Source organism: Mytilus californianus, unplaced genomic scaffold, assembly GCF_021869535.1.
Source record: "Mytilus californianus isolate M0D057914Y unplaced genomic scaffold, xbMytCali1.0.p SCAF_1, whole genome shotgun sequence".
In the NCBI taxonomy this organism is placed as follows: Eukaryota; Metazoa; Mollusca; class Bivalvia; order Mytilida; family Mytilidae; genus Mytilus; species Mytilus californianus.
Window position 1 is genome coordinate 40,289,536 of NW_026262581.1, and position 17,881 is coordinate 40,307,416.

At 32.1% G+C, this 17,881-nt stretch overlaps 2 protein-coding genes across 4 annotated transcripts in view; one reads left to right on the top strand and one right to left on the bottom strand.

The window, feature by feature from the left end:
- LOC127701625 (terminal uridylyltransferase 4-like) overlaps positions 1–17,881 on the top strand; it is a 697,935-nt gene that overhangs the window by 362,162 nt on the left and 317,892 nt on the right. The gene's annotated exons all lie outside the window — the stretch shown is intronic.
- LOC127703070 (uncharacterized) overlaps positions 2,249–17,881 on the bottom strand; it is an 82,226-nt gene continuing 66,593 nt past the window's right edge. Inside the window, exons 4-5 of the mRNA XM_052207461.1 lie at positions 3,605–3,647; positions 2,249–2,410 (exon numbers count right to left, since the gene is read on the bottom strand). Coding sequence (XP_052063421.1) covers positions 2,317–2,410; positions 3,605–3,647 — 137 coding nt within the window. The 3' untranslated portion in view covers positions 2,249–2,316. The remainder of the gene's footprint in view (positions 2,411–3,604; positions 3,648–17,881) is intronic.

Below are 17,881 nucleotides of genomic sequence, written 5' to 3' on the forward strand. Positions count from 1 at the left end.
ACCAAAATGTCACAGAAATTAACAACTATAGGTCACCGTACGGCCTTCAACAATGAATAAAACCCATACCGCATAGTCAGCTATGCATGTATTTGTTCAATAATTTTGTTAACATTAAAATTACAAGAAACTCGATCGTATGATTTTAACTCGTAATATCGGTTTTAAGCAAAACAAAATTGACAAAAAGAACCGACTTAGGGTACTCGCACTTACTAAAGATTGTCCAATATTTAAATTCAACAAATCTATAAATATAAATAAGAAGATGTGGAATGAGTGCCAATGAGACAACTATCCATCCAAGTCGCAATGTGTAAAAAGTAAACAATTATAGGTCAAAGTACGGCCTCCTACAAGGAGCCTTGGCTCACACCGAACAGTAAGCTTTAAAGGGCCCCAAAAAGACTAGTGTAAAACAAATCAAACAGGAAAACCAACGGTCTAATCTATAGAAAAAAACGAGAAACGAGAAACACTTATGAACCACACCAACAAACGACAAACACTGAATAACAGGCTCCTAACTTAGGACAGGTGCATACAAATGCAGCGTGTTTGAACGTTTTATCCATGTTTCTTCGAGAATATAAAATCAATCAGTACATCTCAAACGGGTTTAGTGCAAAGACGTCAAAGCAATCTCAGAAAAACATGACACTTTGCAAGACATAAGTATCCATGAGATGTTTAGGGGCCATAAGTGTTAATATGTCAATAGCAATTTTTCTTTAGTTATGGACTACACTATAAGAAATAAATTCAATGTTAGTATCGGAAAAGACAATATAAAAAGATCTTAATACAATTTTGAATTGATACCTTAAAGAAAAAGTTTAATCAAATGACTAGTTTCGTTGTTTGAATCTCAATTTACGAGCTCAATGAACAACATCGTTGTAAATACAAAATTTGATGTATGTTAATAATGAAATTTCTACAAATGCAATCAAGTTCCAAGCAGGATACAAGTTAAAACATATCATATTTTGTTATATTTTTTAAAGATTAGTTGAGTAAAATTACATCTAATTCATTGTTCCAGGTAGACAATTTTCACATGGTGAAGCGACCGTCTTTTTTTTTTTTATCTTACGGCCTGTGTGCCCTTTCTATATTTGGCCTGTCTTTTTTATTCAACCAACCTGCCCTTTTATTAAGCCTCCTTCCTTTTTTTACAACTTCAAAATATTCTATTATAGTCCGCAGATTTATTTCCGTACGAATAAAAAAAAATTTGAACACAATGTGAAAATGAAATTGTTTCATTGAATTTACTTTTGTTATTTCGGCCTATATATGAATATATTGGCCATATATCTTACTTTCCTAATTCTATTCATCAATAAACTCATTATAGATACCATGATTAAAATGTGACAATCCCTTTTTTCTACCAAAATCTTGCTTTTGTCTTCGTGATTGTTATACTTATATCTATCAACTTTTTCGATATTTTTAACAAATTACGTATACCTTATTAAACGTACTAGTATTTAAGATTTGTATAAATATCGTTATGTTCAACGAGCAATTATAGTTATAAAAATAAAAGGCCTGGATAAAAAGTGGTTGGTATTTGAATATATAGAATTGGATGACAAAATAGAACGTATTTTTTCCGAAGAATTATATATAATTACTTGATTGGCCGATTTTTCTCACAAACCAAAATATCAGAACATATCCTATTATTTATTGCTCCAAAAGTTCTATATAAATTATGCAACAAGGCCAAACAACATTTGATCAATGCAATGAGAAGACGTTTAGCATCGGTGATTCATGTGAACGCTGCATTGTTCTTCCCGGTATTGAGCATTGTGTGTTATGTTTGCTGTAACCACTGAAACATAGTCTCGGTTTCTAGAATTGTATTTAATTAAATTTGTTAGTATTCTTCAGGCTATTTAATGCTGTGATCTTAACAGTAACAAAATGGCCTAATTCATATATCTTCGGGGCAATAAATAATAGTGTATATGTAGCAATATTGTGACAAATTAAAAAAGTCAGGTTGGTGGTGGTACTTTATCAGGGTGTATATTGAGAGTGAACCGACGAGAACCTCATCAAAGGCGGAATTAACTCAGGTGTTCTTAGAGTGACATATGTTCCATTGCAATACCGTCAAGGTCTTGTAAAACAATGTTAAATTCGATGATAATGTGTTACTAGCTGATAACTGGTGACGACGCTCTGTGTATTCAATTACGCTGTCTTTTTTCTGAAAGTTTGTTTACACCTTTATTTTATTTTATTCATTTACAAGAGCGTTCAGACAGTTATTTTATTAAATTGCTTTGATTGAGAAATTCATTTGAATAAAGTGGGACATATTATTTGACCAGATGTGCATGTACATGTCATCCCGTTCTGGATAGTTGTGTCACCACTCCCGATCAAACTCCTAAAAATATTATACACATGAATTAACAATAAAGCAAGAAAACAACGCTTTATTTAAACACTAAATACCAGTTTTATAATAAATCAAGTTACACGGAGTTTAACGGAATAACATATCTTGTTTTAGTCTTTTAAACGACGATGTGAATATATCATAATATACCTAAAATTTACATTATTTCTGTTCAACTACTGAACATCAGTACACAAGGAACGGGACATCAAGCCGGTGATTATATTGTATTCTGACGCTATGAATATTAATAAAGCCAATTTTGAAAAACAATTCAAAGTTTCAGATATTCATAAAGCTGCTTCAAATCATAAAACATTTCAATAGATCAAAAGGTTGTTTCAATTCATGTAACCCAGGAAAAGCAAATACAGCTGTATGAACTCAGTTTCTTCCGAGTTAACGTTTAGAGAGATGACTACCCGGTCCATAAACGGCAATATGGTCCGCAGTGCCACGAATTTACTGTATGCCTTAAAATGTATTTTGGTGGTTTCTTTTGAATATGTCACAAAATTGTTTAGTTTAAAAATGTTTTCCTCGAAAAAAAATTATCCAATACTATATTTACGTATTGATGCATTAAAACCTTTTTTTCACTTTTTATTTGTGTTAAGGTGTTTTTTAAGACAAAACCACATAAACGTTCGTAAATATCAAAGACATAATTATCAAAACAATCAATCTGTAATGTCAGATACTGCTTTAAAATGATTATATTCATTAAACATTGTTTCGCATTTTATTGATTTTGTATTTTGATTACTTTCGTAGAGTATGAAACAAAGTTTCTTAATGATGATCTATAATCAGTGCCCTACAGAAAATTGTTTAATCAAAACTTCATAATTTTTTTATCAGCTAGGTCCACCTATAACTATATAAAAAAAAACCTCTGAAGTATTGATCAATGCAATCGAACTGGAAAAATCTCAGAAATGTGTATCAATACCATCTAACTCTATAAAAACACGGAAATGTTTATCAATACTGAGCTCCCTAAAAATTGATGGGACCAAAGCGACGCTGTATAATAGTGTTTGGTATAATGTCGTAACACTACTAGATGGTCCAAAGTGACATGAGATACTAGTTTTTTGTAAATCATAATGTGACAAGATACCCAACTGTGTGTGGGGGGGTGTTTGTTTGTGTGTGTATGTACATTTAATTACTACTTACCCGTCTCCTGTTATACAAAAATCTAGAGCCCCAGCAAATGGATCTAAAATTAGTAAAGTGGACTTTCATTAAACAAACACCTAATTTGACTTAACTATGACGTAACTGCACAACTCAGTTACATTAAAGATTGGTCAATATATAGGCAATTTATTTTGATAACTATTTTTATGCAGACGAATGAAACCATTAATTTGTTTAGAAATTTACATTTTCCTAACCCCTTTGAGGAACCCCTGCATTACGATCTTTCGGTTTGGTGACCATTGGTCAGTTTCGACACAATGATCTTATTACACATTCTTGTTGATCTACGGATCAATATTTTGAAAGCAACATTTTTATTTGGGATTTTATAAATTTTTATTCGTTATTTGGACTTTTACACAGTTAAATGATTGGATATATTTAAGGAAGGCTCTAGATTATTTTTATTCATGCAGTCGTTCGTGCATAATTCGTTTGAACTGATGAATATTGATGATGAGAAGAAACTCTTTCGCCATCTTGGATATATATGTACACGAACATTGTCATTGACTTGGAATATATAAAATATATCGCAAACATTATAGGAACATTGTGTAACAGTTTATTCCACAACAAAAGCGTTTAAGATTATTATTTTTACACTTTCTTTCAACATCGTTTGTGTTTTGACTATAATCCAAAACATCGCAGAAACCGTTGAATGTCGGAATTTATACAAGCTTAATCGGATATTGTTTCAATTGTTCGTTCTCGTCGTACTACAGTTTACATGTACTTATGGTCTCGAAACTAGGAGACAGTTTAATTCACGTCTCACTCGAGCTTCAACGAACGACATAATGTTACATACCGGATTAATTTAGCGCAATATTGTGTGAGTTATAACCGCATGGGTGGAGGTACAGTGGACAAATTGCAAAACAATGCAGCACGAGATTTAAATACCAACATTGTGACATAATACAGTTTTAGCTCTCGGTGATAATTTTGCAAATATAAGGCAAAGCCGTTTAAGGGAAACAAGGAGTTCAACCCCCTGACGGAGCTACACATATGATAAATGAATAGGATTTTGTACAAGTAACAATCCAAACGGTGGCTTGCCAGTGGACAATGGTGCTCCCCTTTTTTTTTCAAAATCTTGGATCTGCACCTAGTGAAAAGACCTGTGTGATGCAAGCTTAAAACCAGATACATTATCATGCTATATTGTTGATTTGATGTGAGTTTTTCAAAGGATTCATAATGTTGTAAATGTTGTTGTTTGAATGGTAGAAGAGAGGAGGATGATAAACATTTGTTTTGGAAAAATTCATGACTTATAAACAGCTCGTTCCCAATCTTTGCTGCAGAAGAGATACACTAATCAGCATTGGGAATTAGAAATACAAATGTATTATAAAAATCTTCGCCTTGCTATACTGTACATTGTGCATGTAAATGTATGTTATGGATTTTAAAATGTAGAGTAATCATTTTGTTTCAACTAATATACAAGTTGAGTTTATTTTGCCAAACGTTTCCAGGACCAGAAAAAAGATACTTGTAATAATAATAATTATGCAGTTTGCAAATTGTGTCTTGTATTTTATCATGCATATCATTATATTTTATGATGGTATGATACTAAACCCCTAACGGAAGGGATTGTGCTTGATTTTCATATGATGAAGACATAATCTTTCAATCAGTTTAATTGAGGTCTGGAGCTGGCATGTCAGTAACTGCTAGTAGTCCTTTGTTAATTTATGTATCATTGTCATTTTGCTTAGTTTCTTTCTTCGGACTCGGACTTCTTTTAAACTGAGTTTTACTGTACGTATTGCTGTGTGTGTGTGTGTTTAATCTACATTGGCTAGAGGTATAGGGGGAGGGTTGAGATCTCACTAAACATGTTTAACCCCGCCGCATTTTTGCGCCTGTCCCAAGTCATGAGCCTCTGGCCTTTGTTAGTCTTGTAAGTTTTTTAAATTTAGTTCATTTATATGTTTAGGAGTTTAGTATGACGTCCATTTTCACGGAACTAGTACACATTTTTGTTTAGGGGCCAGCTGAAGTCCGTCTCCGGGTGCTGGATTTTCTCGCTGTGTTGAAGACCCATTGGTGGCCTTCGGCTGTGTTTTTTACTCTTTGGTCGGGTTTGTTGTCTCTTTGACACATTCCCCATTTCCATTCTCTATTATCATGCATATACTTAAAATAGATAAACATGTGTACAATAGACACAAGTGCAAGTAACATATTCTTCAGCTTCATGTATTTGGTCACAAAAATAGACACAATTTAAAAACCAAAAAAATAAAGACCATACATTTTGCTTATAACAAGTTTAATTCATATACCTTATTGAATATTTATAAAGTTCATGTATTTGACACAGATCATACTTGAACATACATGTACGTTTAAAGAACATTTGAACCATGCATAGATGTATTTATACCATGTATTTGGTAAATGGTATTTACATTTAAAATAGATCATGTATTTGGTCAAGAAAATTTAGAAATTAACCATTTCATGCATGTAATTGGTCACTAGAAATTGATGTTTGAGACAAATTGTATACAATGACCTACAAAATAGAGAAAGACACAATTATTCAGTTTACATGAATAAATATTATATAAAAATAGATAAATAAAAAAATAAGAAAATATACATGTAAACCAAAAATGATAATAACAATAATAATGCATATATTAAACATAATTGTAAAACAAAATTGGCAAGCATGACATGCATGATTAAAAAATCTAGAGACCCAGCAAATGGATCTAAAATTAGTAAAGTGGACTTTCTTTAAAAGAACACCTAATCTGACTTAACTATGACGTAACTGCACAACCCAGTTACATTAAAGATTGACCAGTATATATATATCTTTATTTAGCCTCCGCTAGGAGAAATAGTGATACAAATTAAAACTGAACAGATAAGAAAAGAAAAAATTTAAATGTATTTTACATTGTAAATTAGAAGAGAGAAAATGTTTTGCAAAATTTGTAAACGTAGGTGACGCATAAAAATTAAAACATTTTTTCAGCTCACAGTCAAGTTCGAATTCGGTTCCGCATGACAGTAACAGATAACAGAAATATTCATCAGCTTAGGTACCAAGAAAAGAACTAAAGGTGATCGGGTTTATACATAGTAACTCACACCAGAATTCATCGCGAATGTCGGATAAGTAGTCACACGAAGAGATTGCATGAATACACGGATCGGTGAAAAATTTACCACATTTATCACATAGATTAAAATCAGTGTTTATTGCGAACTAAACAACACAGAGATACTATGTAAATTACCTGTTCACACAAATACGGAAAATCTAATGCAACAGTCCATGCAGGATGAGGCTGGAATATTTTATGTATCTTCTTTATACGTTAAAGTCACTATCAACACGCATGCGTTGCTGCCATTCACTTAGTTCATATTCAAAAATAAAGCTGTAAAATATTCGCTTCCATATACGCTGAGAGCGAAAGTTCTGCTAGACATAAACTGTGTTAAATAGTCCTAGAAATTGTATTTGCAGAGTAAATCAACACAATCATTTGTAAAATCTGATGCACAATAGTTATTCCGTTGATTAAAATACTTTAGTTCGAAAAGTCTATACGTACAAGAATACGAAATGAAATTGTTCTTTGCTGTAAATTGCAAATTCTTACGAAGAACAGTAACTTGCGGTCATTAATAAAACTGTCTAGATTAAACCAACCAATAAGAGGAAGGCACATATCAGTTCTTGTACGTCTAGGCAATCCTTGAATAAACTTGCACACATAGTGATGCGTTCGTTCTAACATAAGTGTTTCTGTTTTAGAGAGCTTGACCCAGATCTCGCATCCGTAAAGAGCTTTTGGGTAGCATACTTGGCGAATAATCTTTGCACACACTATAGGATTATAAGTCACACCATCTTTCACTAAAGCACTACACGCAGTTGATTTCTTTTTCCGACTATTTATTATTGTCCAAACCGTTTTCTGATCAATATCAATGTTACTTTCGATAGTTTTTGCTAAATTACTTTCGTATTCATTAAATGCTTTTCTTGAAGCTGTACGAAAATCTCTTTTTGCAAACGTGTATTGACGAAAAACTCACAGTTAGTATCATGATAGTGAAAATTGCCTATCCATTCACCCCGAATACTGCGCATTGATTCGCGTAAAACTTTAAGGTTGTCATTCCAATACGGTTTCGAGTGAGGACTGAATTTTTTATATGGTAAAGGGTCTTTTTCTGCTTTCTTAATAGCACTGACTAGTATGATTCGATCACGTCGGGTAAAGCTGTATTTGAAAATTGCACCTTCCATAGATTATTTGAAACTATAAAAGTGTAATCCTTTATACAGTTTGTATTTCGTGCGCGTTCCCATGATACAGTTGGTTCACTGGTTTCTACTTGACTAGGAATATGAGATTCCGTTTCTAAGATACATAATATTGGGTGATGATCGGATGTGCTGAATGAATGATTGTCAATTACTTTAGCTTGTTTAACGTGTTGTAATTTTGCATGGTTAACTAATATGTGATCAATACAAGTCGAAGGACTACCTTCATAAGATTGTAACTTATTTACAGGTCCTTTACACATTAATTCTATATTTACTGAACAAAGGTTGTGAGTTGACATCAAAGATTTACAAAGTCTACTTCTTTCGTCATTTTTTATTTGAAACGTCGTACCCATATTTCAGTCAGTACTTGCATTTTTAGGAATTGTTGGTCCACAATGCTCTTCAACTTCGTACTTTATTTAGCCTTTTTAACTTTTTTTTATTCGAGCGTCACTGAGCGTTCGTAGACGAAACGCGTGTCTGGCGCAAATACAAAATTTAAATCCTGGTATCTATGATGAGTTTATTCATATATCCCAGTGAACTTGAAATTAAGGATACTACTGATACTAGAAAGACTTGCTTCATACCTTGATCTTTTCCTCAATATTGACACAGATGGACGACTTTACACTAAAATCTATGACAAACCGGATGATTTCAACTTCCCAATTATCAATTTCCCATTTCTCAGCAATAACATACCCTCTGCTCCGTCGTATGGTGTTTACATATCTCAATTGATACGTTATGCTCGTGCATGTTCACACTATACGGACTTCATAAACAGGAGTGTGCTCCTTACGCAGAAACTGCTCCAACACAGTTATGAGGAGGAAAGATTAAAAATGACACTCCGTAAATTTTATGGACACAATCACGAATTGGTTGATTTATACGATGTGTCTGTGTCTAAACTAACTAATGACATTTTACCACGTCTTACATTGTGGTTTAACATCTATATCGTCAGTCTTCAAAGTACCGAACGTGACCTATACTCGAGTGTGAATTTACATTGCTATACGACGTGTCTCGGTATTTAAACATCCAACATTCATGTATTTATTTATGATGTTTCTGTTGTGGTTTTGGTTGGATATTGTGTTATGTCTTATCGTTTGTGATTTGAATTCTGTATTTTCGGTACATTTCACATATGTCTTATTTGTCAGTATTGTTGAGTTAATTTCCATTTTCCATGGATAAAATATTGTGTTAGTCCAAATAATTATGACGTCGTCACAGCATTTATTTAAAATAGTCTTTCAATACCGTCATAGTCATGATAATTGTTTGGACTAGTATTGTGAAAATAATTGTATGAATTTCAAGATGATATATTCGTTACAAAAATACGTCACTGTTTGTGATGTCCTGTGCTGTCGTTAATGGAAGATGTTCGTTGTTAATCTGCGGTTTACATGTTGTAACGACTATTATATTATTTATTTGTGCGTTTCTCTGTGCTGAGTGTTCTTGCGTTTGTTTGTGCAGTATTTCTGTCACGTAGTGTTGTCATTTTAGCGATATTTATTAACAATGCCATATAAGCGGGAGGTTTGGCTAGCCATAAAACCAGGTTCAACCCACCATTTTTTTCTTAAAATGTTCTGTACCAAGTCAGGAATATGGCAGTTGTTATCAAATAGTTCGTTTCTATGTATGTTGGCGTTTGTTTTTGTTGAACTTCAGTGTTTCTGTTGTTAGCTTGTTTCCCTATTATAGTTGATATGTTTCCCTCAGTTTTAGTTTGTAACCCGGATTTTTTTCTCTCAATCAATTTATGACTTTTGAACTGTTGCCTTTATGTACCGCCAATTTTCGATTTGAAGCACCAATTAAAATGACAGAAAAAAAGTAAAATCACAAAAACACTGAACTCCGAGGAAAATTGAGAACGGAAAGTCCCTAATCAAATGGCAAAATCAAATGATAAAACACATCAAACGAATGGACAACAACTGTCATATTCCTGACTTGGTACAGGCATTTTCAAATGTGGAAAATGGTGGATTGAACCTGGTTTTATAGCGCTAAACCTCTCACTTGTATGACAGTCGCATCAAATTCCGTTATATTTACAACGATGCGTGAACAAAACAGACATAATAGGTAAAATAATCACAATATGGGTACAGCAGTCATCACTGTGTCACAATCTCAAAACAAACAAATATTTAACAAAAAAGCACAAAAAAGTAAAAGCACAAAAATACTGAACTCCGAGGAAAATTCAAAACTGAAAGTCCCTAATCAAATGGCAAAATCAAATGATAAAACACATCAAACGAATGGACAACAACATCGTTAAGCAGCTATAAAATTTAAAAACCACATTTATTGCTTCGTGTGTCTGACGTCAGAAAATGTAAGCGTCACATAGGAAGACATTTTGTCGATCAAAGTATTTTCAAAAAAAAATTTTAATTTCACATGGGGAATGGTGGTATACAGGGTTAAAAAATCAAAATTTGTGTTAGAACTAATTTCAGAAACAGACAGAGATTTAAAATTATCCAGAAGTTCTTTAGAATTTTTAAGAATCCACATATGGCTAATACAACTACGCAAGTAAAATAATTTTGTCGTTTGTGGTTCAAAGTATTTTCAAATTATAATAGAACAATAAGATAATGACATATAATAGAACAATAACATAATGACGGGATCTTTAAAAGTACAGAGTCACGTCATATGAACCAAAGAAACACAAAATGTCGCACATACAAAAAACACCTGCAAAAATGAAAGATAATATAAACACATTGACGGGATGTATAAGTACCGAGCCACGTCAAATGGATATCACAGAAAACAGACCAAACAGTAAAAGTAATATTAGTAATTGAACAAAGACAAATAAAAGAACAATATAACACGTTGTTAAGATGATAAACAACGTCAGTACGCAGAATCTATACATCAAGACCATCATGTATTATTTGTGAAGTTGATACGGAATATTTATCAACAAGGTCTTGGTAACTTCCGATGAACTTTTTTAGAAAAAGGACGAGACGTTCTTTGACATACCCCTGGTTCATCAACTTTCTGCTCAGACTCTGGAATTCTTCGTAGACGAAGCCAATTCAAACAGCAAATATACTTCGTCATGGAAATACTCGTACGGTTGAGTTACTACAGGTAAGCTTAAAGAGGACAAATAATATGTTTTACTGTTTGGTATCTTTACTTAAATACCGATAATTCTGTCGCTGTTGGCTTCAATTACAGATGTAAACGGATAAATGTCTTTTGATATGAGAAATGCGACCCCGGAGTGTCCTTCGCAGGTAAGTATTTAAGGGCTACGTTCATCAGTCCCGTTTGCAATGGAGATATAATTCTCATCAATCAAATCAAGAACATGCAACTGATAATAACGTAGTCAATGTTCAGATAAGGCGCACACATTTACATTTTACATCCTAAGACACTCAGTAAAGAACGGTATACACGAAAAAACACCTCTACAATTCCAACATATTAAATTAAGTTTTTCTCTACCAACGGACATAATTAAAGGTTTATAGAATGTTCACTGCCAAATTGCTCCCATGGTAACCATGCATTCATGTAAATACCGTGAGGCCAAAATTCTGGATGAGTTATAAGATGTTCATAATCTGCTACAATAATGAGTTGAGCGGCGGCAGTACGTTTTGATGATCTATTGAAGTATACTGCAAAAGTGTAATCCTCTATACAGTTTGTATTTCGTGCGCGTTCCCATGATACAGTTGGTTCACTGGTTTCTACTTGACTAGGAATATGAGATTCCGTTTCTAAGATACATAATATTCAGCATCAAGAACATTTGAAGGTTTACTTCTATCTACTTCTGAAGATGTCTCAAATTTAAATGACACTGTTAACAATCACATTGATTCTACAAAAACACAATTTCGAGAGATCAATGATAGATTTGTTTCCTTGTCAAATACAGTAAAAGTGCAAACTAGTTCAGCATCAGACTCTATTGATACTCCAAATAGCAAAAGAGAAGAAAAGAATTTAACAAAAATGACACTTGGAACATACAGTAATGCAGTAAAAAGTTGATTACAGTGTATAACACGCCAATCATCTACACCAAACACACCAGGTCCTTTTTTGCGACAGAGGTGTGAACAATTATCAAACGTTAAGTATGATGAGAGGAAATTCGAACGTCTCAAATTCCATTATTTCAGCAAAACAATGACAAGAAAAACTTATTTCTGATAGGAAGTTCAACGCTTAAAAGAATGTCGGCCAGGAAAATGACAACTGATAACATCAAAAGTAAAGGCCATCCGTGGAGGAAGACTAAGAGATATTGAGGATTGCCTTATTGAATATATATCAGAAGGCAAACTCGATTACGTTGATGTTATAGTTGTGCATGTTGGAACCAACAATGTGTGTGATAGAGATTCGGTTCAAACCATTATAAATGATTATAAAAATCTTATTTACACGGTGAAACAAAGCTTATCGGAAACACAACTGATTATATCATCCATACTACCTAGGCCTACAGATTACAAATCAAACCAAATTAATTCTGAGGTCAACCAGCAATTACTGACAGCTGAAGATAATCAAGTAAAATTACTGGATAAGACGTTATACTTGTTGTACGGCAATCGACCTAATTAATCGCTATTTCAGGACCATGTACATACCAACGTCAGGTGGTTTCAGAACCTACACGAGTTACAAAAACTTCATCCACGTTAATTGACCATGTTTATTGTAATGTGCCAGAAAATATTGATTATATTGCAGTTCCAAAATATTCAATCAGTGATCACTATCCAGTATGTATTTCTCATAAAAGAGGGTTTAAAAGAAAAAGCAAATTCATGATTATATAACTTATAGATATACAAAATATTTCAACGAGACTGATTTTATTCACCATTTATCTCGGTGTCCCCTTGATAGAATACTAGAAATTGATGATTCTGATGAAGCGCTACTAAGTCTTATAAATATTTTTACTGAAGTGTTGAATCATCATGCTCCACTCATTAAAAAACGAGTTAAACATGTTTATCAAATTGAGTGGATAAATGATGAAATTAAGGAGAGCATGAAACAACGTGATTATTATCATAAGAAAAAAGATACGTATAATTATAAATTCTGGAGAAACAAGGTTAAATACCTCATAGAAAATTCAAAGCAAAAATTCTATACTGATGTAATAGAAAATGAAAAAGGAAACAGTAGAAAATTATGGAAACACTTGTATAATGTCAATGGTAGTGAAAATTATCATGACCATGCAATTTTAAATGACTGTAACAATAAACCGATTACAGACCCAAAGAACATTGCTGATACTTTCAATAACTATTTTACAAATATTACTGAAAATATTAATCTTCCTTCAAGCTCAAGCACCAGTTGTTCTGGAAAACTCCATCAGTTAATCACACTTGATGAGTCAAAAGCAACAGGTCTTGATAATATCAGTGCAATGTTTTTAAAAATGTAATCACACATTATTATTATGTCACATTTTTAATTTAAGCATCAGAAAAATCGGTATACCCATCGTTATTCAAACTTGCTAAAGTTATACCAGTTTTTTAAAATAAAGGTTCGAAAAATTATGTAGTTAACAACAGACCTATTGCAATTTTACAATTACTATCTAAAATCCTTGAGCGACACGCAAAAACTCATTTGATGAATTTTCTAAACAAATATAATCTGTTGTATTTCATGCAATCAGGCTTTCGTACAAACCATTCCTGTCAAACTGCTATGACGTCTTTGTTAGATAAATGGTTAAAAGCCATTGATGAAGGAAATTCAGTAGGGGCAGTTTTTTTGGATCTGTGTAAAGCTTTTGATCTTCTAAATCATAAACTGCTCCTTCAAAAATTACAGAAATGTAAATGTTCTTATAATTCACTTCATTGGTTTACTTCGTATTTGGCCGATAGACATCAGGTGGTATCCATTTCAAATACTTTTTCAAATGTATCTACATTAAAAGCAGGTGTACCTCAAGGGTCAGTTTTAGGTCCTTTATTATTCTTAATATTTTTTAAAAGATTTGCCTTTATGCAATCCTAACCATGACACTGATCTATTTTCTGATGATAGCACAATTTCTGTGATTGGAAAAGACAAAAGGTATATAAGTCAGGCACTCAATGTTGTATTAGAAAATATTTGTCATTGGTGTGATGAAAACAAAATGTTAGTAAATGTATCAAAAACAAAGACAATGTGTAAGGGTTCAAAACAAAAACTGTCTGCCATGTGCAGACACATTAAATATATTCATAAATGGCCAACATATTAATGAAAGTCAATGTGAAAAAGTCCTTGGTATTTTTGTTGACACAACTCTGTCTTGGTATGATCAAATTAATCATATTATCAAAAAAGTTAATTCTTCATTGGCGTTATTAAAAAGAATCAAGAAATACTTGAATCATAATGCACGAATTCAATTTTACAATGCTTACATTCTTCCACATTTGGATTACTGTTGTTCAGTATGGGGAAACTGTAACAAGTTTTTAATTGACAGTTTACTAAAATTGCAAAAAAGGGCAGCTAGAATTATTTTAAACGAACACATTATTCGTAAACCATCTATTGAACTATTCGAGGATTCTGGAATTATTCCCGTTACTAAGACAATACTATACCACAAGTCATTATTAATGTATAAATCAAAACATGAACTGGCACCAACATATTAATCAAATCTTATTGTGCCTACAAATAGTAAATAATCGTACAATACTCGACTTTCATCATCAGATAATTTTATTGTCCCTAAATCAAACACAAAATTATACAAATCAAGTTTTTCTTTTAGTGGTCCAAAAGTGTGGAATTCACTATGCAGTGAAATTAAAAAATCAAAAACTGTATCTGCATTCAAATACTCTTACAAGTCATTATATTTTTAACAGTGTGAAATTTATAAGTTAAACTACAATGTATACTATAGGTGTATTATTTTTGTTATATTTTTGTATATATACATCTATTGTTTATATGTGTGTTATATTAGATTGATTATGTTTTATTCATGTACACGCCTGGTAAACCATCAAATCTCAACCAAATGGTTAAGCGAGAAAAAAGTTTACTTGCACTTCCTGTTGAGCTTTTCTGGTACAAAACATAAAAAATATAGATTATAGGTTAGGTCGAGTTTTTATCAATTTACTGTCAATCTGTAAATATTTTGTTAAATAGAAGAATGTTGTTGTTATTGGTTTTGGTAGGCGGCTTACTTATGTAGTAATTGCGCCTTAAATTCATATAACATAAATATTATGTATATATACTTTCATTCCTGAATTCATTTTTAGTATTACGTTTTGGCGAGATTTATATAAAACTTTGACAATATGGTTGACTGTGTTACAATAAAGTATTTATATGTAGAGAGAAAAAAAAAAACACATAACAGAAGGTACATGTAATAGGAAAATGAGAGAGAAAAAAAAGCAAATGATACTTCCTAATGAAATGTACATTATTAATTGATAGGTATCATAAAATTGTTTAGAAATTTCATCTCATTGTTCACCTTTGTGTCGTCTGTGATATGCTTATAAAAAAAAGTATATTTAGAAACATAAAACAAGACATGTGCTAGTTAAATGCTACCAATGTAAGGACGTCTCCCTCGATTGATGTAGCAAATAAAGAATCCTTAAGTAAGGATTGATTGTAGTTTTTCCTTTTCCATAACGGCAAGTTGCGTTAATTTTTCCAAATAAATTTCCAAAGACATACTGGTATTTAGTGATTCCTCCTTCCCTGACGAGAAAAAGAACACTTCTGTCATTGAATGAGAAATCACCCCTACCTACACCCTTAATCGCCTATTTAGATATATATATATATATATATATATATATATATATGTAATATATAAATGGAGTAAAAATAGAAAAATATGAAAAAAAATAATACCAGTATATTATTAAAACAATGCAATTGTTTGAATTTGTTATAAGTACAGAGAATGTCAGCGAAACAGAAGTGCTGGGATGTGCATATATATATACAATAATCTGTGTGTGTTTGTCTAACTGACATATGCATCCTCTAGTACAGATTTTAATTTTTTTCATTTTGTTGTCATAGAAAAGGATTTAGCACTTGTTTCTATTCTAAAAAATATATGAGCTTAATGATTGTGTTTGTTTGTTTTTCTTATTTTCTAATAATATGACTATAATTGTCAGTTTGTGAAGATCTGAAAAGACAAATTGTATTTTCCTTTGTTCTTGCTTTTCCTTTAATCTTTTAACATTAAGATAAATGTTAGTGGCACTTTCATAAAAAAAAGAAGCCTGTAGCAAATGTTTCTATTGTTAAATATATGAGCACAGTGTGTTGTGTTTGTTGTTTTTATTTCTTAATTTCTAATTGTCCATTATAGAGAATCTTAAGGTGATGTTGTATTTTCCCTTAATATATAATGTTAACTTTTCTAGTGTACTAATCTTCAATAGATCAGAGTGTTTAAATTGAATGTTGATACTTGTTAAAATTAATTGCGTGCATTTCATGGTCAATTAGTACTGGTGTTTGAAAGGTGATTGATTTACTGATGTATGACACAGGTAGAAAAAAGTCTGTTTGATTACGCTCAATGGACTGACACAAAGGTGAAGTGTGCATTGCACTTGTGACTTACTTATCATTATTCTATGGATATTAAAAAAGGAAATGATTTTATATTCGGGTGAGTTTTTCTTTTATTTTTAATCTTGCTGGTTGTATAACTTGATGAAATAATTTAACTTGAGGGACCATCTGAGAAATAGTTCATATACACTGGTTCCAAATACATAATTATTTATTTTATAATATCTAAACTAAAGCTAAATGACACTTATAGTTGAGAGTCTTCCTATTTTCTTATAAGTATATTAGTTTCCCGTAGATAGTTATGCACGGGACTAAAAGTGTGTGTGTATCCGGATAGAAGGTGTTTCAATGAGAGATCTATGACTCCATTTTTTTAAGCGTATCAAACATCTGTTTTCGTTGCACATCATATTTTGAGCAGACTAATAGAAAGTGTACAACATCGTCTGTGACTTTGCAGTTTTCACAAATTTCAATCGGGCTTTTCCCTATTTTGTGAAGATATTTATTGACATTTATAGAGCCAGATCTTAATCTGAATATTTTTCGTTCATTTTCTCTATTCATTTGTGGAATAGTAATCTTAAAAGATACATTATTTTGGAAGGAGTGTAGTAATCTTCCCTTTGGGTTGTCTGACCACTGTTTTTGCCAAATTTGTTTTAAAATGTTTTTTGTTAAACATTTGATGTCTTCCTTATATAGGGGAATATGACAATCTATTGTACCTTTATTAAGAGCCACTTTGGCAGTCTGGTCTGCAATTTCATTTCCTAAAATTCCGACGTGGCTTGGGATCCACTCAAATATTATGTTGCTACCTAGTTTGACTAACTGGTTGTATAAAAATATAATATCGTACAATAAATAATTTTTTACCTTAAATAAATTACTCTTTAAGGCTTGTAGAGCTGATAAAGAGTCGACAAACACAATAACATTATTTGGTTTGAATTCTTCTAACCATATAAGAGACAGAAATATTGCTATAAGCTCACAAGTGAAAATTGACATATTCTTAGGCAGTTTGAAACCTTTTTTTATTCCCATTTCAGGTATTGCAAATGCACATGAGGTTTTATTAGAAATTGGATCTTTAGATCCGTCCGTATATATTTTTAAAAACTGGCGATACTGCGTATCAATCATTAAGTTACTTTCACTTCGAATTAAGTGTGGATTGTCCTTTTTCGAGATGAGATTTGTGAGTTGTGTACATACACGGGGTTTAGTCAAATGCCAAGGGGGTGTTGGGAATTGTTTGTATTTATATATTTGGTTAATATCTATATCATGTT